A 24,650-nucleotide genomic window follows, 5' to 3' on the forward strand; every position below is an offset into this window, starting at 1 on the left:
CTCAAAAAGTCAAATGTAATGCTGTCAGAAGCAGAATTCAACAAGGATTCAACATTATAAACAGAAATAATGGAACTGCAATACAATTATTACTAAGACCAGGGGCAATAGTTCCCGGGTCCCAAAGAGGTATCTGTATGTCGCTCTCTGTTCTAATTAAAATACCATAAAGTTTTACAACACAGTGTACGAGAAGTGCTATGTTTTCCAGAAGAAATTTTGAAAGTCAAAATTGTAGATATTAAAGCTTCAAAATTTTCAAGGTGTATAAAGACAATGCAAGTCAACATGTATGCCAGAATTCCCATTAAAGTCTATGCTATCTTCATAAATTCGAGCTCATATAGATATTTTAAAACTTCACGTTCATATTTTGGTTATAACTTGACGGAAGAAAACAAGATCTACATTCAAATATACTTAATCCTCTCAGATCAAGAAAAAATTGTGTTTACCTCTTGAATGTAGTCTACATCACTTTTTCAAGAAATCAATTTCATAATGTAAATAGCAAGCCAGAAGCTGTCTGTCCAAGAAATTAAATTATAAAAGGCAGTGGCTTTGAGGTCTGCTATATTGAAAAGGGTTAACGTGATGAATAATTTTTATAAATGCTGCTAAACCACCAATTCTAAAGCATGCAGTTGTATGCTACAGCCAGTGATTCAGACAGGAAATTCTTCCTTCAAACCTCTCCGGGTATTCTATGACTCACATATCAATTTAGATATTTCCAAGGGTTTTCCTTTAGATTTTTTCCTCTGTAGTTTGATTTAACATTCTTTAGATGTAATACAACACTAAATTTGAAGCCAATTGCAACACAGGGTTTCAACGGAAATCATAAAAATAAGTATCTTAAGTTTATTTAATAGGATTTATTGTATTTTAAATAATGCTATGAAATGCTTAGGCAATTAGCACCAGATACTTACCAATAAACTTGTTTTGCATAGTCTCTAGGAGAGCTTGGTGGGCATCTTCCGTTTGCAAAGCACATGAACATTCTCTGGCCAGTATGGTTCGGACAAGGTGCTCTCCACAACCTAAGGAAATATAAAGATTAGGAATAGTCAAAATATAGGTAGCACTATGAAAGTACTCTGCCGTTAACACCACAGGGAAAAAAATAAAAGCTGCATTTGACAGTATCCAACATTTTTTAATTATTATTTCTTAAAAGGATGACAATGGGTCACCAGAAAGTTCAATTATGCCAGCAGTTTCTCTCACAACCTTACTGAAATTTTTACTGCACGAAGTCATAAACCAAAGAGGGTTAAATAAAGAGAGAATAAACAGTAAGATTGTCTCTGACTTGTCATCTTTATCCAGATCCTGCAATTCTCTCTCAATTCGCCTACTGGTCATTCTCACAGGAATGATACTTGGATACAGCTCATTATATACAACAAATATTTTTAACAGTTTAATCTTAAAAAAATGACATCTTTAAACCAAAATCATCTTTGGTGAATGCCACAGTTAATTCCTCTGCATGATGTAGTCCATCTGATTCAGCCTTTTGTCAACAAAGGAATAAGTGAATTTACCTACAACTATGTTACTTTGACACGGTGTCTGCTTATTGGACTATTAATAAAAATTACTTTAACTTTCAAAGGCTTGTCTTTAAGAAACTAAAAAACACCAGCTGCCAACCGTTTACTGCCTCAGTACTTTCTGTATGAAACTTGCCAACGAGGAAGATGAATTGGTCATTAGTGCTACTCTGTAGGAACGTTTTCATACCCGCTGCTTTTCCGCCATCCTCTTTTCCATTCCTGTAACGTTCTTTGGGACATAGAGCTGTGGTCAAAGAGTACAGCGCTTATTTATTGGATAAAAGTCTTCTTGGAGACTTCTTTCCTCTTGGAGAGGAAAACACATTGGTGATACCTTCTAGATACATAAGAAAGTCATTCTGCTGCTGTGCCTCCCATCTGTTGACATTTTTTCCCTTGGTGCCAAGGAAGCAGATGAGCCAGCTAGAAGAGGTCTTACCAAGCACCAGTTTAGCTCAGCTGTGTAATCCAGTGAGGAAAAAAGGAAAGCCACAACTAATTTAACAGCTGTGACACAACAATGGTTTTAATTATCCACATTTAGGTGACTGCAATTTGATCAGACCTGCAACTTCACAGCGTACCAGGGCCTAAAACCTCAATGGACACCAGAATATATAGAGAGAAGTCAAATGCGGTCAATTCCCAAATATCTGTATATGTTTCTAGCTAATTTCTCATTAACCACAAGGCTGCAAGCACTGTGCTGGCTCCATACAAAAATCAGCTATAATCCAGTTGGACTTATTAGCTTAGGTGCAGAGCTACATAAATAGACCTCTGCAGCTTCCAGAAACGATTTAGGGCTGGAAAGCACCTAACTGCTTTCACACGGCAGAGAGCTGGAGCTGGTAAGACATCAGGCCTAAGCTGGCTTCAGACAAAGGCAGCTCAGTCTCCACGGATAACATTCACTTTACTGGAAGCACGAACAAGCCCAGAACAGAGGAAACTGAGTGACTCTGGATGAAGCCAGCCTAGATCTGGCACAAAGAAAGAATAACTAAATCCAACCCAAACTGGCTGCAGTTTGTGCCTCTGCTGCGTGCCTCATCTCTGTGCTTCCCAAAGCTCTGAGTTGGGAGCACTGGCTGGCTTCGGCACACCGCTGCACAAAGACACACAGGCAGGTCTAGCACAGTGTCTTGGAGCTGCTTGCTGACTTGCTTCTTGTTCTTGCCACCACTTTAAGCCCCAATTACCACAGTGACCTTCTCCAAGAATCTCTCTTTCTGGCTACTCATCACGCAATTATACCCTTCCCCTTCACGGCAGAATTAGTTTTCAAATACCATTTCTCAAAAACTGCTAAAATATCAGAAAACAGGACAAAAAATTACTCCTTCACCGTCATTTCCAAGACTAAAAAATGAACAACCAAAACCCCCCTGGAGCATTAGGTAAGCATTAGAAGTCTGAGAACAAGCCCAGGATCAGATGGCGGAAGAATTGTGTGTACTTGTCCCAAAATCTTACAATCTTCCATCATCAAGCTTACACTTTAGTCTTCAGTTATGTGCTCCTTCAAATGGGCAGTATCTCCTGATCAATACAATTCAGTTAAACTGAATTGTTTGAAGTGGGGCACTCTGCCATTGAATCTACACATAACTGGCATAACGGAAAGGCAAAAAAAATCTTTGTATAGCAAACTGATTGAGTAAAAGCCAGGTATAAATTTAGAGGAAAATGAAAGACCTAAAATAGCACAATTACACAGCAAAGGGAGGCCATTCTTGAGAGCACAAGAAAAAAGTGTTTTCACAGAGACTGCCAAACTCTCAAGTTACTGAGAAAAGTGTCCTGGTTAGGACATTATCTTCAAGAGGATCACACAATACAGTGTCCTTCAGCAGTTGCTTACAGGAGGGTCTGTCCGTTCATTGCCTCATTAATTCCATGCTGGAAACCTTTCGACCACAATACAATTGAGAGTTATCTCATATTTATTCATTCAAGACAAAGTAATGCATAAAGAACATGCAAAAACTGCAAGATGCATTTTGCCCATAGATCACAATTTGGACCTCATTTGTTTTTAAACAAAGAAAATTTAATTATTATGAAATTTAGCTGTAATTAATAGAACTAAATAAGAATATGCTCCAGCAAAAACAAAAAAAAGCAAGTTGACTTTTTCTTAAACAAAACCTGTTAACAACTTTAAAGATAAATTTAATACACTACATGAGGTAAGAAGCACTGGGCTTACAATTGAATCAAGCAAATGAGAAACAAAAATAAGAGTGAGACTACGCACCTCCAAGTTGTAATAAAGCCAGATGTTACTGCTTCAGAATTTAAGTAATTCCTAAATTGGCATCAAAAAGACAATAGCTATTTTTTAGCATGATACATTATCTTATTTTCCCCCAAGAGAATAACTTTATTGAAGAGTTCCCATAACATTGAGTCTGCTACAAAAAAAAAATGAAGAGACACAAAACTTAATACAGGTTAAGAACAGCTGCAGCCCACTGACGTGATCCAGGAACAACCACAAGGAAAGCAGCCTTGCAATTCTACTAACACATCACACATCTCTACATCCCCACAGACAAACTGATTTCTTTTTGTCATATTTATATCAACCTACAAGGCAGTAAACTTACAGACCACTGCTGGCAGCGTACGTAAAAATCTTTCAGCACATCACACGCCAGCAATTTGCAGGGACAGATAACTAATGAAAACAATCCCCCCGCCACCCTTTTCTGAACAGATAAATTTGTTCCTTCAGTTTTTCAGCTAGGAACACCTATTTTTGAACAAGAAAAATAACTAAGCAGTGTTTCACATACCTCGACCAGAAAAAGGCTGGGAAAAACTAATTATCATAATTATTCCAATAGAATGGTATCTCCTATTATCTCAAGTAGAAGCAAATACTAGCTCGTGCACTGTCTGCAGGTTTATCACACCTGTACATCTCTACTGTCTCAAACTGGGAAAATAGTGCTGATAATACCAGGACTAGACACAAAATAAATGCACACAGAACTACAGTAATCTAAACCTGATTTATAACGTACAATATAAAGTTGTGGGTTCAAATTTATTGTTTCATTCATTTGTAAACTAACCACCATCACTAGCCAACTTGTGAAAAAGTTTTATTAACATGAACCAAGATAGCAACAAGTCAGAGCTACCGCAACGCATTTCCAAATCACGCATGAGCTAGTGAAAACTTCATTTGCTTAACTATCTCACATTATGTTTAAATATGTCTTATTACACTTCACAGATTTTCACTAAACAATACTGAAATCAAACCAACAGGAAACTCCCTATGATGAATTTTCAATTCTACATAAAATTTGAAGTATGCTTGTTTTAGTAACTTTCCTGTAAACAGAGTCTGAATCATTTTATTATCCTTTCCCAGTTAAGATGATGACTTCTTCGGTAACCAGAAGCTCATGATATCTCAGAGACAAATGTTCTGCAACAAGACCAAAGCTTCCGTAAGTCTTCACGAAAGAGTGAGTCAAATGGAGATAGCTGTCTGGAAAAATTTACTGGGTTAACTTATTGCTTCTCACTGAAGGAACTGTTTCATATAGTAACCAATGTATTTTCCTAACACAGTAATACTGTGCAAGCACCATGTGGCCTTTTTGTCTATGGTTGCAGGAGCAATGGATATTCTATTTTGAGAAATAAATAAATCAAAAGGCTGATAAAGATTAGTATTTTGATGCAATTTTCTAGCCTCCTACGTCAAGGGGAAGTAAATAGGTTCAAAAACCAGATTCCCCAAGGCTCCAAAGTCACATAGCAGGAAGAGGCTCCTATGACCAGGGTAGCAAAGGAGTATAGGGCACAACAGTCCTAGCTTTTATTTCACACTTAAACCAAAAGGTTTGAGGAGATCCAGAGTCTCAATTAAATAAATAAATAAAACCTGTCGAACCCTAACTGATCAAGTTACACCTTTCCTAACGCAAAGTTCAGAAGTTTGCAGCTGTGTCTGAAAACTGCTTTAGCCCTGCAGATCATACAAAAAGCATCAGAACTGACTTTCAGAAATACAGATCATCTTGGATCACATCAGAGAACAGTTTCTAATGCAGTGTTTCTTTCAAACTGTAAAGGTAACCAACAATGAAACATGACTTCCCTCTTCTGTGAGTATTTAAATGTGCAGTTTCTGAGAACACCACTTTTCCTACTCAGACGCCCCTCGAGGATTCATACAAGGTCCCCACAAGAACAATCTGAGAATCCAGAGCCTCCTTTTTTTTTCCCATAGCGTCTCTTTCTTCTCTTATAGCTTAACATTTATGTATATATCAGTAGTTCTCTCAAGTTACTATTTCAGCCAAAAATAGCACAGAAAAACATAGAGCCCCCAAGACGCATTTTTCAAGCTCTGAGCACAGTAAGATAGTTCTTCCTGCACTCCCTGCCCCATGCATCAGATGTTGCTGATCAGTGAATCACAGATCAAGCAAACAAGAAGTACCTGTTATAAAAAAAGTACCTGTTACGTTGTACAGTGCTGTCCTGCAAGCGCGATACATGCCATTTTGCAGGGGAATGAAAGACAGGAACCAATCATGGAAAGCTGTCACTATGCTGACACATGACAATAGTTTTTCTATTGTCATCTGTAATTCTAACAGCAGGCAGATATTCTCTTTGCACAGGATGTCTTTGTTACAGCATGTCAGTATATGCACAAGAAATATATTAGGATTGCATACCTTAGGGGGCATAAATGCGAATGGCACGCCTTATTGACCCATTTAAAGATTTAAGATTTTTTTTTTAATTGTTTTAGTCCATAAAGTTGCATAGGAGTATATACCTTGATTCACAATTTTAACCTTTTGTCAGTGATATGCCAGGTCATATTATTAATCAGCAAAGCTTAGCAAAATCAGGTTTTCTGGGTGTATTATTAGTATAATTACAAGACACCATGTGTTAGAGCCAAGTTAAGGTTTTTATACTTTAATTACTATTTAGCTGTATGCATATAATGGTTTTTGAGCTGTAATTCTTTTGGAAAGTTTCATTCTGTTTAGCTTGTCAGTGAACTCTACCATTGTATTTCAACAACATACTGCTGGATAGGTACGAACTGCAGCACAGCAGCTGTGGACACAATCCAGATTTGTTTGTGAATGTGTCAGTTGCTGAACTGAGAAAACAAGTCAGTAACATGAAAGGTAGAGCTTAAAATTCCTAATGATCTTCAACAGTTAATTGCTCTATTCTGTAGTAATTTACTAGCTAGCCTACAAAAATTTCACAACAACCAAATTACTAATTTTCAAGGTTGTCAGTATCTTTGATTTTCAGCTATTAAATGACATACTATGTTACATTGCATATTATCTTGAAGAAAATGTTAGAAATCTGAGCTATAACAGTTAAATGAGCATGGCTGACCTTTTGGACCAAACAGTAACTAGTGTTCCAGCTAATTTGTAGGTTATACAAATGTAAACTTGCTGTAGACTTTGGTTCCTAATTTGTGCTTCATGTAAGAAATGATGGATTAAATTATTATGGTTTTTTTTCTTTCTATTTTTTTTTCTCAACATAGGGACTTCTCAAGTAGATTTCTAATGCTTAAAATAACCACAACAAGAGGGGAAAGAACCCAGCACAATATAAGCTGAACATCACATACAAAGCGTGCTCTGCATCTTATAATGTCCTACCAATGGAACCAAGATGGCAAACGAAAGGAAGGCCTTCTGCAAAGCAAAGGCCTCCGAGCAGCGTGTCAGAAAGAAATTGTTTTTCTGCTTCTTTTGATGGGAGATGCTTTCAAGTCAGGAAATTAGAAACAGGTGTGCCAGAGGGCACATACACATCCATGCACCACACTGAAAAACACGCGTTTTCAATTTTCAGACATGAAAGAGACTCCTGTTGAATGGAAGGAGAAATGAAAATCTAGCTTGCTTTCTGCAAGCCATAAGCAGAGAGCTTATGGAGCTTTGACAAGCTGCCTGAGCCCATCTAGCTATTGAAATGTACAGTACCTCGACGCAAAGTGTTGGAGCTTGTTTTAAAGGAGTACAAAATGGAAATTTGCATTACTCACATTCATCTAAGAATGGAAAAAGTAATCTAGTTTACTCCACTGCCAAAATATGACTCTTCCCTTTTCAGAAGCTAAAGATAGAAATCACAGGTTATCTGTATTTTATTATCTATTTCATAAAGCAGAGTCTGAACCTGGCCCTGTCAAGTTGTTTCAGTTTTGATGTTATTATTTTTAGTAATGCCAAAAAAACAAGTATCAGTTCACAAGTTACAAATTACTATTCCTGCTTTATTTCCTGAAGTAGTTTCTTAGTAATACCTAATGGAAATACAGTGAAACCTGCATTATAATAACCTCTGGTTTATTACCAGCATCTCTAGAAAGAGATGACTAAAAACTTACAAGGCAATGATGTTAAAAAATAAAATACAGTAAAAATAAAAGTATTTGGCTTGCAACATACTGATACAGTTAGTTACCTATTAAAATAGAAATTTAAGAACATTTCAGATTCTAAACTCTAATTCTGAAAAGACAGAAAATGCTACAGTCTAGCATAATGCACTACAGTACTAAATTAAAACCTCGTAATTTTTATCTTTTTGCACTCATGTCAGCTGCTGCATCTTGCCTTCATACTAGCAGGGGAATTTTTTTTTTTTAACTTACTGACTTGCTGCCAGGAAGAACACCTGCAAGCAAAATCCCGTACAATTCCTGAAGCATTGATTCTAGAGGGATCAATGGAGCACATTCTTGCAGACAGAAATTTCTTGGGTGATTTAGCTTCAAAACCAGCAAACACCTACTAAGAAGATGCAAACTGAAATTTTCCAAAAGGTTGTAACTTCAGTAAATTTGGATAAGTTTCAAAGACAGCAAGACAAATCTAACACTGGGACAAACTTCATCTCACTTATCTTTTCTAAGGAGCTTTATTGTTCTACATCTTCAAGTTTTTAGCATGAGAAAAAAAAAAGAAAAAAAAAAAACTAAAAATCACTCCAAAGAGCAACTGATCCCGCTATTCTACAGTTTTACAGACAGAAAAAAAAAAAAAAAAGACTAGTTAAAAGTTGCAAAATTCATGAATCCTTCACTTTCATGGAAAATTTTTCTGGAAAATGTCAGATAACTTCAGGTATTAAAGACCTGCTTGTTTCAATTATTAAGAACAAGCATTTCAGATGCCTGTCAAAGAGAAAACAAGAAAACAGAATGAAGAAAAAATGTAGTTCCATTAAACTGGATGCACATTTTACAGTTTATTTTACATTTAGTATATTTTGAAAGATTAAATTCAGTAAAATTGAAAAATGAAAGACACAAACTCATTTTTGCCTAGGCCTTCATCAGAAGGTTTGTTGCTACTGATCTCTTTGTAAAAAGTACTACACCAAACAACAAACCCTTGGTCAGGTAAAATTTACATGAAGAGAAGCGAGTCAGTAGCTTATGTATTAGCTACCTAAATGCATACAATCGTTTTCTCTCAATGATGGAAAAATGTTTAAGACAAAAACAGAACTCGGGTGGATGCGGTCTCCATTTAATTTTCTACCTTTGCATCCAGGTCATGCCATTTGGGCCAGGCATGGCAAGCAGACCAGGACTAACACTTTTCAGAGGAGGAGACAGTGCTGTGCTGCCTGCCTGGCTGCTGCCCGCAGTTATGAACGCACTGCTCTGCGAGCAGTGGGCCTTCTGCAGGAGTACTGCTTTTTAAAAGCAGTGCGACTTCATGCTTAAAATATATTATTACATTAAGTCTAATCAAAATTTCAAAAGGCAATAAGCACCCTATGTGTGTTGCATCCATCCAGTTCTGCTTAAAAAAAAAAAACAAAAAATCTCTCTGAAGGCCATTCAAGGAAGCATTCTGATTATTTTGTGGACAAGCCCCTCAGCTTTGAGCACCGTGGTAGCGTGTTTCATTGACTGCCTCACAGCGCTACCACTTCCACAAATCATCTCCGCTTGTTGCTTCCTCCCTCTTCACATGGCCTTGCGGTGATAGTACGTCAGTTCAGACACCACATGCTACGGCACTGAAGCCTCCAAAAGGCATCTGGAGACAAAGTCTGAACTCTTGACAGAAGCATCAGAGGTAAATGCTGATCTGTCTGGAGACAGACCTTTCTGCTGCAGCCCTCTGTTCAACTGGCACAATGACATAACTCTTCTCCATAGGCAGCTGCTTCACCTGTGATGCATTAAATTACCTATTATTCCCCAAACCTTACAAGAGCAGACTGATTTTGAGAGACAATACATCTCCCTGCAAAGAGATTAGCTGTACCACAGTAGCTATCTCACACGATGTAGCTTAAACGACCCATGCAAGATACAAGATTTGCCCATGAAATTACTGTGGGCCTCTGCACAAAGAAGGGCACAGGTCAGGCAGACAGACCGCACGTGCCCACGCACTGGCAGTCACTGGGCTCCACAGCAGCCACTACTGCTCTCAGTGCACGGGTATCTCAAAACCAGACATCACAAGTCAATTTACTGGATTAAAACTTCCTTGAGAGGCATTTCCTCCACACATTTGCAGATAAATCTATGGTTCCTGTTGGAAATGAGTTTTCAAGTAAGAGTCTACGGTTCAGCAACTTCTATAAGCACAAAGGAAGATGCTGGCTATGGCACAGCTCAACAACCAATTTACTGAGCACAAGACATCTTTTCTTCACAGGGGGCATTTCCTATTCCACATTACCTGCTCTGTCCTCCAGCAAAATCATCCATGAGGTACACAATGGACTTGAAAGGAGAACAAAACTGAACAAAAGTTCAAACAGAAGTTTGAGCAGGAAGAGGCGGTGGAAGGAGGAGTGAATACGCTCATTTCCTTATTGACGATAATTTTGAAAAGAAGAGAACATGGGCGGCAGTAACTTTTTTAAACAGAGGTTTGGGAGGCCACAACTAATGAACTTATCTGTCAAGTAAATTCAATGTATCCAAGAGCAATTTCACAATCTTGAACCATATTCTAGAAAACCAAGTCATACCCAAAATTTAAGGAAAGACGATTAGCTTGTAAGGATCATTACACTGCCCCATGGCTGTTAGGGCTGGCAAAGGTACACACAGCAGCAATCTCAACCTATTGTGAAACAACTCTCCTAATTTCTTATTTTATCAATCCGTATGAATATCTGATGGGAGGGAATGAAGATAAGTGAGCCAGACTTGTGTCAGGGGAGCCCAGTGACAGGACAAGAGGCAATGGCCACAAATTAAGAGACATGAAATTAAATCTGAACACAAGCAAAATCTTTACTATGAGGTGGTCAAACACTACAGCAGGTTGCCTGGAGAGGTTGTGCAATCTCTGTCTGTGGATATAATAAAAACCCAATTGGACGCTGGTCCTGGCAACCTGTTCCAGCTGACCCTGCTTCAGCAGGGGCTGGACTACATGATCTCAGGTTCCTCCCAACCAAAGCAATTCTGTGATATTTCACAATATAAAATGTGCTATTCACTTCACTGAATGATGCATCAAAAGAAAAGTATTTCCAAACCACCTTTTGAAGTATCTTAATGTAATCCCTAAAATGCATTTATGAGAACAGAGGCCACTCTGTGTTTATGAGAACGTCTACCAGACTAAATCCTCACCTACATCTCAGTTTGGGTCCAGAAACCTGACATACCTGCTGCTTTCTCAACAAAACATAACTTTGGGCTCAGTCCAGTTATATTCATTAATATGCTTATTTTTTCTGAAAGAACTCAATATATTTAAAGATTGTACTCTTCCCCTTTCTTTAGGATTGTAAATTATAATTAAGCCCCATTTAAATTAGGACATCACTTCAACATTCATGTACCAAACATGCTCCTCAAATGGATTCTACTAAAAGTCAGAGACTTTTCAGCTTTGTGTTACAGAATTTCTGCATTTTCTAAATAACCCAAGACCTTAAGTCTATCTTCAGAAATGCAGTACCAAAGGGCGTGCTGGTTTCATTGGCTGCTATATACACACAAAGCACACCAGCCATACATGAAGAATGGGTAAGGATGCTTTCTACTAGCTGCTGTTGTAAAGATGTTAAAAAGGAATGCAACACATAATTCTCCGTCTCTTTATTTCCACTCAAAAATTCCACTTACACTTCCGTTTTCGAACTCTCCTCCATTAGCTGTTACTGTAGATTTTATATCTAAGGCTCTGTATCTCCAAAAAAGAATTCTTACTTTTCAACTTATCTCCCAGGAAAAACATAAACTGCCTCTTCTTGGCACAGTTAGTAGACCAATATTCACAATCATCATGGAAGTCCCAGCTGGGGAGGAGCCTGAAGTCACAGTTGATATTATTTTGAATGAAAAAAATATGCACAATGTCTTTAATTCATATTGCATTCAGGAAAAAATAGGAAATGTTTTCTTAAAGTACAGCCAAAAGGCAGACAATTGTTTCTCCTGTGGTCGGATTTTGTTCACAAATATTTTCCTGCCAAATAATACCCATCTTCCTGTGTTTATATTCATATACCAACAAAAAATATTTATTAGAGTTCCAAGTGACCCTTGGAGTGTGCCTTTGGCTTTTGGGAGGGTTGGGTGCTTAAAAGGGGAGGCTGTTCTGTGTGCACACACACAAGTGTGTGCATGTCCGTGTGTGCACGGGCACAAATGCATGTGTGAGCTTTTAAAGGCAAAAGCTGTGGTTTTATACTACTCTGAACCAAAAAAGAGTTTAGCTTCTACTTATCTTTATGCTAAATAAAGGCCATTGGCAATGCCTATCTTACTTAGCATGCTTTCACTCAATCTCTACCACCATTCTTGCATGGAATGGCTCTTGCATTCTGTTGTTAGGTGCCACAGTTAAGGCTGCACAGGTATCTTAGCTATGTCTGTAACAGCAACACTCTCTGAATTTCTTGAATTTTAATACTCATTTTGAGATACTTACAGCATTCCTATAATATTTATCCTTAAGCTGCCAGAAGTCCCTAAACCATGTTGGTTTTTTATCAGAAAAAACATAAATTGTAACATAATTCAAAGTTCCTGCTTTAAAATGTCTTCCCAAAAAAACGATGCAGAACTCAGAAAGATTTTACTCGTTTAACATATAAACTGAGTTTCAGACTAACAGTTACAAAATAGACGTTGAATTCAAGGCCCTTTACATGCAAAGTCATTCCTAAATTCCAAAGTCTCCCCATTCCTGTCATCATCTTTTGATTTCAGTTGTTCCACCCCCTGCTGAACTATATCCATATAATATGAGTTTTACAATATCCTGTGTATTATAAACCATAAAGTATCTTTTGAAAAGCCAAAAAAAAAAAGCCAAAAGACAGTGTGACTAAACAACAAGGCCAAGAGACTGTTAGAGGTAAGAAAACACCATTCAACAAGTTGAAGTCATGCCCAAACAAGTTCAGAACCACCATCTTTGACACATCCGATGTAAAACCATGATAAAAATGGCCAATATTTGAGAAACAACTTGCTAAAGGCATAACAACTAATACTAAATCCTTTTTGAGTATGTCAGAAGCAGGAAGCCAGCCAGCATCCACAGGGCCAACAGACAATCAAGATGTAAAAGTGTGTCTTCAAATAATACATGACCATTAAAAAAAGCTACATGAATTTTGGAAGTACTTTTAATGAAGTAGTGTTTCTTCTCTTTTATGAGGAAAACAGTGAAAGATACGTCTCAAGCTGAAGCTTTGAAAGAATGATTTTAGAACAAAATTAATAAAAATCCAAGTACATAAACAACTGAATTATTAACTGTGGCATTCAAACTGACATTTCTTTTTCCAGGAAAGCTTCTACACAGTTCAGTCATCACAATAAGAAAAACATTCCCATCAAGGATTAAATGACTGAGCTTCCAAACACAAGTAAGAAATCTTTAGAAAGTCATTTGACCTATAGAAAAGAAAGGTATCTCCAGCTTGTAAAGCCCCAATGTCGCATATCGCTAGAAGGTTACATAACAGAGTGGAGGTGCCAATCCTAGTCCGGTACTTTTCCTTGCAGACCTGCAACCACCCTCTATTCGAAACTGGACACCAAACTGTCTGGAGTTCTACTTTGACCCAGTGTGTCCAGTCCTATGTTCCTGCCAATTCTGAATGGATTGCGACATGCAAGTGTTTGTATTCTGTATACTTTGAATTACTATCCCAGACTGCCTTCCCCATGCCAGAGGTTTTCCCTGGCTTGTTCAATCTTTTTCTTATCTCCAAAATCCAAAGACAGGGATGTTAAAATATTTTACAAACACTGGCTCTTAAAAATTGCTTGCAGAGAACTAATGCCAAAAAATATCCCTTCTCAACATTGAATATAAAGGCTGATTCAACAAACTCTCAAGGCTCAAATTTTTATCCCTAGCTATCACTGAAAAATAGTCTCTGGCTATCTAGAAAACAAATTTATTTACAAGATAAAACATTATGAGCTTCTGAAAATGGAAAAAAGAATGGTATTGATTACAGAAGAGTTCTCACTTCCTGTAAACATTTCTATCTCCCGCTCTTTCTCTTGCTCTCTCTCTCACACACACAAACTTTAAAGGAAAGCCAGAAACGAGAGTTTAATTAAACACCGCTAGTCTGAATTTCAAATCACCGAATAAACAGATGGCCATGCTTCATAGACCGCCAGCAGTCTATTTCAATTAACTGTGATTGGTATTAATATAACGCGATGGAAGCTAGAAGACTTGAACCAAGGAAATACATTTATATATGTGTGTGGGGGGGGGTTATAAATAGTGTAACATTAAAGTATTTACCATTATATAAAATTAGTACCATCATAAAAGAAAGGAGACTTCTGTTTAAGGCCATCATTAAACTCAGTCAACCTCCTGTAAGTATATCAGGATGTTTGTCTGTACTTACATAGACTTCGAATCCAGCTGACTTTGTAAAGAGCAGTTTAAAAAAATTAAATAAAGGTGTCCTTCTCAGCTTTCCCACAAACAATCTCCAATATTGGCCTTATGCTCACCACTTACTATGGTCCCCAATTCTACAATATTTATATATATTTGCTTACACGAGTAAGCATTTTTTAAACTAAAATCAATATGGTGTTTCTTGTGCAGAGATGTCTTCCAACACTTCTGCATTTAGTATCATAGATTTTGCATCCTGACAAGTAGTTTTTCTGTTTAATACTGCTCATACAACCAGGATCAATCATAAGATGAAATTCAGTTCTTTCAACAGCTTTTACTTTTTATTTGTTAATTTTACTTGCAACTCCTGCATAACTTCATCTTAAAACTTTTGTGTTCTAAATATTTATCTGGTATTTAATACAACACAGTTATCTTTTCAGTGTCTGTTCCTGACATGTCAGAAACATCTTGGGTTACATTCTCCAATTGTACATAGTGTTATGAGCTATTATCCTAATTATCTACTCTTTTATTATTTTTCTTTTGTTACTATTCCTCCTGTCCTGTTAAATTTAGTAGATCTGTTGTTAAACTTGTTTTTACAATTGTTGTCTCCAGTGCTCAGCATTCCAGCCAACAGAACAGCTCAGTGTGACAGCAGACTGGAAGGCATAATATGAACAAAATACTTTTGTGTGTCCAGGACCCTGAGATTTCCAAACGGAAGAGAAGCCACCCTAATTCTTCTGATGTTGCATTCACAATTTCTGAATAAATGATTTCCAAGATATATGTTCTAGTCATTTGTTTTTGCCTTTTCCTCTTCCATTTAAGAGGAAACGAGAGCTTCGTGAAGAACAAAATGACTTAAATATTCACTTAAAATAATACTTAACCATTTTGGAGGGAAAAGTGCAATTTGTAGCATTTTTGTATCGCAGGGACCCTCTTATGTTAAGGACCCTCAAATTATCTTAGTCCTCTACAGAAGGCTTACAGTTAGAGATGCATTTTGTTTAAAACAGTACTAGACTTCTAAAAACAGTTCTTTAAAGGACAACAGGTCTCTTAAAACATAACAGATAGAACACATCCTTTCAGTGCAATAAAAGTTCAAGTGGTTGTTAAGTACAGTGACTGATGTAGGCATCCAACAGAGATTAATTTATGGATTTAAAGACAATACTGGCGTATATATGTGTGTGTGTATATATATAAATACAGTGAAACAAATATAGAATGCATTATGGAAATAATGATAATATTTTAATTAATCATTTATATTAAAACTATTTTGGATTTGTAAACAAATTACAGAGAGATAGCAACATTTTGAAATATTTATAAAAGTAGCAAATACCTGAAGTACTCACAGCAGTGGAGTAAGGTGTATGAGCTCCTGTATTTTCAGCCCAGCAGCCACAACCATAAAGAGCTGCCTGAGTAAAGAAACACATCTTTCATAAATTTAAATATCCAAGCTATTGGGTTGTTTCAATCTCTTAAAAAACAAACAAAAAGGACAAAAAAAAAAAGAAACCTGAGAAAAATCCAAGTATTAATACAACAGATAAGGAAATCATAACAGTCAAAATAAAAATTCCAATCCACTTCGGTGTATCTTCCAATAGTACTCTTCAGAACTGAGTGATTATCTCTAGAGGTATAGTATTCTAACCTAACCTTAGAGAAAATTAAGTATAAATATCAAAACAAAATAATGCCAACTGCTCCCTTTCATATAAAGTTCCTTTCATTCTCCTATTCCAAAAGGAAATCTTTAATATGTTTTGAAAGAGACAAATGACAGTGGCAAAAGTGCACCAAAAATACACCTCTACAGCAGAGTATGGCATTATTTCTGATGCATTTCAAAACTCCCTTGCTTAATAACAATAAAGAATGCCTACAACTGATTTGTTCTTTTAATACCATTGTCGCTTCTACCAATTCATAAGATTATTTAAAAATTGAATAACTAGGACAACTTCCCTAAATATTGATAAAAATCCTATCTAAAAACACTTCAGGCATTTAAGAGAGTACTTGTAGTAAGCAAGAGGTATTTAAGCTGAAAATTAAATATTAAGAGCTCTCGCAAAAGGTAACTAAAGAAAAAGTTCTTACCTATCAATGTCTTATAACACTGATGCAGGATACTAAAAACAAAACTTACATTCCAAGACAGTGATAATACCTTCAGAGTTTAATGGGAAAGGGAGGAAGAACATCAGTTTGCTACCACAGCTCTACTGAACAGGCATTCCCAAGTGAAAACATATAATCACCTGACCGACTCTTCCAGGATGCTTTAGTGCTAAACCTCCACTGGAGACAGCAGCAGCGACATTTCCTTCTTGGTCAACAACAACTGCACCAACTGTATCCAATGTTCCTGAGTCATTCTCCTGCAGGATACACAAACAGAAATAACTACTAAACTAGCATATTAAAGTCAGATTATGCTTTTTAGGAGTGTGCAAACTAACGTGCACAGAACCAAATGGCAGGCCCATCAACAAAACAGATTTGTTATCATGCATATTGTACTGGTGATGCTGCCATGAATCTTCCCAAAATGTTCTCTTGCCTCCGACAAGACCTGAAGAAAGCTTCTCTGGAAACGAGAAGGAAATAAGCATCTCACAACTCATCCAGTGCTTAGATTACCTGCCTTTACTCACAAAAGTACCAAAAATCCTTTTATGCTAGTGATGCACACTTGTCCACTAAGAAGTGATTCAGGAATTCATTCCAAAGATACCGTATCAAAAGACCTCTCCCAAAAGCTTTGAGGTGGCATTTTCAGAGACTTCTGATCTTTAAAGCTATGTACGATTTTAAAAAAGACACACACACACACAACCAAATCAAAAGAAAACAGAATTCACAAGCAGCAATTTACCACGTAAAGAGAACATTCAAATATTCTGAGCAAGACAGGAAATCCCCCCCCCCAGGACAGATTCTTTCTGCCATGTTTGTTCTTACTTTAGCAATCTCCAGTGGCTTCCTGGTTGAAACAAATTACCCTCCACTCCCTCTGCGTTGCTCAAAACGTCTCCTTACTTCCATCACTTGCGAGGCACATTTCCTCCCCTAAAAGCAGGGGTCTTTCAGCATCTGTTCCTGATGTGAGCTCTCTGCCTACTGTCTCACAAACACTTTAGCTCTCACCTCTCACCCTCCAATCTCCCCTTCCTTCCCCTGTTTCTTTAACACACCACACTCAGTCACTCTATCAGAAAGAGCAGTTTTCCCCTCTGCCTAGGCTTCCCCTAGATTCCCTTCTCTGCCCAAGCCAGTGCAAGGCACTCTGACTTCATGCCCAACTGCACGCTTTTAATGGGACACAGGATGCAGTATACATAAAATAAAATGAATAAACAACACCGATACATCATCCATCACACACTCCAAAGATAAACACTGCTTCTGCACAAGCCCTCAACCCTTGAACTGATCGATCTTTCCTCTGTAGATATATACCTGCTTTAAAACATAAAGTAAAGTAAAGTAAAGCAACGTAAAGTAATGTAAAGTAAAGTAAAAATAAAACTTATTCAAGCAAATAAACCCAAAGGATGTTAAGCTGTATTTTTTCACATAAACATGTTTTTTTCTGGACTAGAACCCAGGTGTAAAAGCAAACTAAAAAAAAATCTATATTTAATTATTCAACTTCAAATCATCAAGCTCCCATCATCAATGAAAATTTACTTGGGCAGAGTCACTCGTCAAGCAGAATTCCTATGAGACTCATGCTGGTGATACTCTGGCCACACTTCACATAGATATAACGCCTTCAAACTAGCTATTAGGAACAATTTCTTTACTCTGAGCATGCTGAAACACTGGGACAGGCTTCCTAGAGAGATGGTTGATGCCCCAAGCCTGTCAGTGTTCAAGAGACGTTCGGACAATGCCCTTAGCAATATGCTTAACTTCTGGTCAGCCCTGAAGTGGTCAGGCAGCTGGACTAAATCATCTTTGGAGGTCCCTTCCAACTGAAATATTCTAATTGACTTAATATTGCACCAGTCTTGAAATGAAATACATATAATGCAATACTACAGTGTTCTACAGTATTTTTCGTGCAACTGGAACCCCTAAGCAGGAGTGTCATCCTCAGCTCTAACCCAGGACAACAGTAAGCTTCCACTCTTGAACTACACACCTGAACAAGTTCTACACTCAGGAGCTGGCCATATTCAATATTAAAACAGATGAATGCTCTAAAAGTAAAGCAGAATAACTGAAAAGAGAAGGAGAGGTGAAAAATTATAAATCCTAATTCGGGTATTATTAGCCCAGTTAGAACAACACTACTAAGTGGATTGCAAAGATACTGGGCAGTGGAGCAGGCTGCTCACTGGAGGTACAGACTCCCAGCCCTTGGAGATTTTCAAGATTAGACTGGATAAATTTCTTCCAAACTTCTATGATTCTATGATTTCTGTATAGAGAAGAAATACTAATAGGATGCAGGTTTTGTCGTCCATCCGTTGCCCCCCTCTTTTATCAAAGGAAATTATACCCACAACAAAAAATAGATTGATAGACAACTACAGATGTGAAAATCAAGCCCATCAAAGTTAGGAAATGCCAGAATAAAGGCCACCTGTGTAATCTTAATTCATGTTAAATCAAAGACTTGGGGTTCCCATAACGAACAGAAATACATGGTAGATAGATGAGGCTCAGAATAGACCAGTATGTTTTCCATATCATCTGACAGCAAAGAAAAAATGCTTGCAGCCTTTTTTTGCAGCATCTTATTGCTCAATCTGTCATCTAACTTCAGATCTAGCTCTTACTTGCATAAAATATTTGCCTTGCACATTTTTTTTCAGAGATATTTTAATCAAAAACCCACAAGCATTTACAAATATATGTTGCATGAAAACTTTCTTCAGCATTATTTTCTTTAAAAATTATTTACTTTAAAAGAAGATCTATTTCATATCAGTATTTGCTGTCAATACAGTGGTATAGCTTGCTTGTTTGGCTTTATTTTATTTTTAGATAGGGAAATTTAGGAGGCTGGAATTTTTTGTTTATTTTTTTAAGGGAAATGCCTATTTTAACATGCCCCCTGCCCAGCCTTCTCAAGGAAATTTGTACCAGTAAAACAAAGCAAATCTGCATTCTGCTTCACAGAACAGAAGTAGGGGCTGGGGTGTAGATTGTGATTAGAAAAAGAATCACTGCTGATGTTACCTTTACCTTTACTCAGCAAACTCAAAACCAGCATGGACCAGTTCTATTCCACATGCAATGGGAAAATACATGACTGGATCTATTCTAGATTTATCTCTATATTTGTTCCCATTTCAACACTATTGACTTTACACACTTGTGAGTGATACCATAAATGTCTATAGTTCAGCCTTAAAACTCTTCTACCTACATAAAGCATACCAACAACCCTATGATTTCTGAATCAGTGAACGAAGAATTCTTCACAATCTAACAAAGGTATTGCCTGTACCTCTCCATACAAAAAGGCATTACGCCCCTGAGGAGTGCCAGGAAGAATGCACCTGGTGAGAAGACTTTCAATGACATGTTTCAGATCTACAAACCATATAAACATCGAAAGATTCAGGATCCTGTCAAGTTGATACCAAGACAAACAACAGAAATGTGTTAAATACTACAATTCACAAAGTTTATATATATATATATATATATATATACACACACACATATATATATATGTATTTTAAAGTAGGCAAACTTAACAGACTGTCAAAACTCTAAAATAAGTCCAAATTCCATATGGGTCCAAAAGGGACTATAAGTGATCCAGCTTGCTTGCCCATAACTTTTTATGTATCTAATTCATAAATTTAACACCTTAAACTTCGAAATTTTGCAAGTTCCCGAGGAAACTTTATTATTACTTGGCCATATCTGTTAACAAATTCCATATTTAACTTAAGCTCATAATTTATATTAACAAGTCAATTTCAAAAACAGTTTGGGGGGTTTAACAGTGTAGTACCACAATTTAAAAATAATTTGTTGTGTAGTTTATATTTAGTTTTCCCATGGAACTTTATTACATTTAAACAGCTTCTCATTCTTTTTCAGATTAGTATACTTAAATTTTTATCAAAAGCTACGTTTTCAAAACTGTACATTTTTAGCTGGTTAAATTTAAATTTAACAGCTTAAGCTTCCAGTTGATTTTGACCTATCTTTCTTGGTTAGCGATACTATATCTTTACTTAATCCTTTCAGTTATGTTTTCCATTCAAATTTAAAATTGTTAACATCCTTTCTACCTTGCTCTTCTCCTGACTTCTCAAATTTCAGAGATGAAAAATGACCAGGGTTTATAACAACTGTGCAGTACTGCGGCACATGAAGCAGGTAAGAGACTGAAAGTAGACAAACAATAAAACAGCTACCAATTCCTGCTTACAGGGACAGGTCCCCAGCTCCAGAGAAGCACAACACAAACAAAAATAAAATGAGTATTTGACAATTAAAACTTAACCTTGATGGGAATGCTTACTTTTAAGTATTCATGTATTTAAGTAGCTATAAAAATATTTTTAAGATTTTATGGGAGCTCAGCTTTGACAATATTTTTGTCGAATATTTGTCAATATTTTTGTCAATAGTTTGGGGATCACAGTTCATGTGCCTCATCCTTGATAAACAGCCCCTTTCTAACAGCTTAGCAAGAACTATTCTACTTTTCTTGTAAAATTTACGCTCACAGAATTTTTCATTTCTATTTCATTTTGAGGAGTTAAGACTGCAATTATCCTATGTTCTGTGCAGTAAGACAAGCAGTCCACTTTGTCAGCGTGGTTTGGTTTTCACCCCCCTTCCATGGACACGATGCACCCAGAATGTGGACAAAACCACTGTGTTACTTTACAGCATTACTTACCGGTGAGTAGAGCTCTATTTGATCACCTCCTTTACCTACCATCATTGGCCTTTGAGGGTCTCCCACAAGTGCTGCACATGACTCTGGAGCCCTTGAAATTTCAAATTGCAGGTCGGTAAGCTCATGCATTGGCATATGTTTCAAGCATTGACTTGCCCCTTATTACATGAACTCCAATACTACACAGAGACCCCTCCTCCCTCAGTTACATTTTAACACTGTTAGGAAATGGAAGTTTCACAAGGAAATGCGTGAAGTCACGTAAACAGGAAAAGCTGCAAAACCAGTAAATAACTTTCTCCCTCCTCTAGCCTTACTTTCTTTACAGGTCTTACCTCCCTGAATACTGAAAATTAGCACCCTGATAGAAAAAAGTCCTGATCTGAGAAGAAAGAAGAAAATTGCTGAATTTATCACTGGTTTGCATTTGCATGGCAAAAAAAGTTGCATTCTCTGTAGTCCAATTCTCTATGATTTGTACATTATTTATACCAACATATGCAGCTAAATAAGGCAGTGGTCAGTCAGGTTACCAAAGCAAAAAGAAGCGGCCAACCCAAATGGCCACAGGCCCCAGATAAAGCACAAGGGTTTAATTCATTTAGCTAAAATTTAAGAGTAACACAAATACCGTGATCTATGTTTTCAAACGATAACAAAGGCTCTAAATTTAAACTAACAGAGTGAAGGAAACAGAGGGAGTCCTAATAGTTCTGTAGTACAAGTAATAGGGACCAGGTCAATGCTAGATGCATGCACAGATGCATATGTTTACCTACCTGATATTTCAAATTTCACCAATTCCAGCTCCATAATGCAGTGCGCTCAGGAAACATTTAAAAAGTGGGAAACACTGACAGAGATCCCAAGCTAAAGAAAATGTTTCAGGAAATAATTATCTGTTTGTGTTTACATTTGTCATATTTCCACTTCAAAATAGGCAAAATACATTTTCCATAGCATAGACAAATCCAAAGTGAGAGCTTGGCTTTCAAATAGCAAGGCAGAAAGTTTTAATTTGCACTAAGTTACCATTATATCATCCGAACATATGGGTGGCCAAGGAGAAGGATCTTTTGAGGCTACATTAGTCTGACCATACGTACAACACAAAATTTATTAGCAATCAGCTGTAAGCTTATAATGACACAATAAAATTTGAAACACAAACTAACCTTTTCATTTGATTGTCTTCTTTTCTTAAGTTGAATGAGATCCGTTTCCACCTTTTCAGCCAACTCCAGCTTCCTCTTGTTCCTCTTAAAAGCTGCTAAACTAAACCCTATAAAAATATTTCAAAACCATTTAACTAAATAAAACTTACTTAACTTAAACAAATACTGATAAGTTTACATTTTGGAGGTCTCTTTCCCCACACTCTCAGCAAAAAGCATCAATAAAAAAAGCCTACAACAAAGTATTTAAGTTCCAGTACAAGATGTTTACATCTTTTCCTAAACGAAAAAAAGTTCTACTATTGTTCAGCAACAGTGATGGGTAAAATAACTAGTAGAAACAAGTTGCAGAACACATATGGAAGCTATGTCAGTCTAAATATCTCTCTGTTTGGCAAAGTAGCAGCGCTACACAGAAGAGAATGGAATAAATGGCTTGCATTAAAATTATTGTTTTTGACTGCTGACAAGTAAATAGATACCATGTGAGCTCATTCTGATATCCATAAAATTAGGCTACTACTTTATTACCTTATTTGAATATCTGTATGTTTACCCATATATTTAAAGCCACACAATAATCAAGCAATATTTTTATGTTCCATAATCCAACACAGTATAAAGACCACCTAGATCTTGAAAAGACAAACATGTATTTTCCACATCTAAGTCCCACATTCAGAATGAAAGTGTTTTCTAAAGTGCAATAAAAAAAATATTTAAAAAATGTTATGCTGAAGAGTCCAAAATGACAAGTTGCCATTTTACAAGTTTCAGTCCGTGAATAACCTGCAGATATTGACAAATTTACTTTAAATCAGTTATGACTTCATATTATCCACATATTGAAATAACATTTCCATTGAAATATAGAGAAAAGAGGGGAAAACAACGTCTTTTGTCACTTGTTCAGGCATGGAAAATGAAGTTATTTGGAGGGCAGAGGTATATTCAGGTAGGTCACTAACTCAGTGGAAGTTAAAAAGCACAGGTTTCCTATTTAAACTATAACCTTTTTAAAATGTCATTTTAAATGAAATTCATAATACAGCTACATCCCTGTTATTCAGAAGACCAGAACAGCTGCAAGAAGAGGCTACGAATAAAATCAATACTGCAGAGCCAAAAGAACACAACGCTTTCATTTACAACTCACACACAGTACACAGACTGAGCATTTTACTTCTTTGAAGCTTCCTATTCAGATACCAAAATCATCTAGTGAACTCTCTTTTAAACCTGTTTTAAGTCCACAAAAATCAACCTTAACCTGACACAATTATTCAAGTATATAACCTAAAAATAATGAGAAAAATGGCATTTCTCTCCAAAAAACTAACACATACCAGTTTCTTAAAACTGTAAACACGTATTCATCTGCCATCACCACGAAAGGAACTCTTCCTACCATACAGAGCTGATAGATGCAGCTACTTTGGTCAATACTTTTTAATGTTTGAAATAAGGTCCAAGAGGTAAAAAACAAACACTTGATAATATTAATTCAGGGGGAGTAAACAAACTAACCATAGATCAAGAACAGCACTTGTTAAACTGAAGTATCGCCAAATAAACCAAGCCAGCACATTGTTTTTAGCAGAACTTTTATACAGGAAAATTTGCAAGTTGACACAATTTCAGTAAGTACAGCAAATATCTACAAGCAGAACCTTTATACGGGTGAGGAAAAGTGGTGCCTGGCCTCGGTATTCACAAAAAGTAGCTATTACATGGGGATCTATATGCCTAAGCCTGTTATCTACTGCTGCCATTGGCTCCTGCCAATTCAGAAAAAAGCTGCCTAACCAGAGAAGAAAGACAAATATGAGAGTACACAAGCCCATACATGAAAACCTGAACATAAGTTTTCCTTGTACTCCAGAATTGAATGCTAGTGGTATTCTGAAGTCTTCTGCAATATTTGCATGCCTACCAGTTTGAACATACGCTCAAGGACCGCAGCAAAACTGGGAACACATGGGGTAGTTCCTAGCTGCTCTGCCAGCTATCCAGGCTGCTGTTATATGACCTCTTAGCATCATCACTCCAACTATACCTTGGTTGCTACTCATCCAGCCTCTTCTTCCACAACATATGACATTCG

General features: G+C 36.8%; 1 protein-coding gene across 1 annotated transcript in view; it reads right to left on the reverse strand.

Annotated features, from left to right (window-relative positions):
* Positions 1–24,650, reverse strand: part of TASP1 (taspase 1) — an 83,524-nt gene that overhangs the window by 25,122 nt on the left and 33,752 nt on the right. Inside the window, 6 exon segments of the mRNA XM_083828898.1 lie at positions 936–1,046; positions 15,825–15,903; positions 16,753–16,872; positions 21,372–21,407; positions 21,409–21,462; positions 22,547–22,653. Of these exon segments, the coding sequence (XP_083685024.1) occupies positions 936–1,046; positions 15,825–15,903; positions 16,753–16,872; positions 21,372–21,407; positions 21,409–21,462; positions 22,547–22,653 (507 nt within the window).

The sequence above is a fragment of the Anser anser genome (genome assembly GCF_964211835.1).
Source record: "Anser anser genome assembly, chromosome: 3".
Taxonomy (NCBI): domain Eukaryota; kingdom Metazoa; phylum Chordata; class Aves; order Anseriformes; family Anatidae; genus Anser; species Anser anser.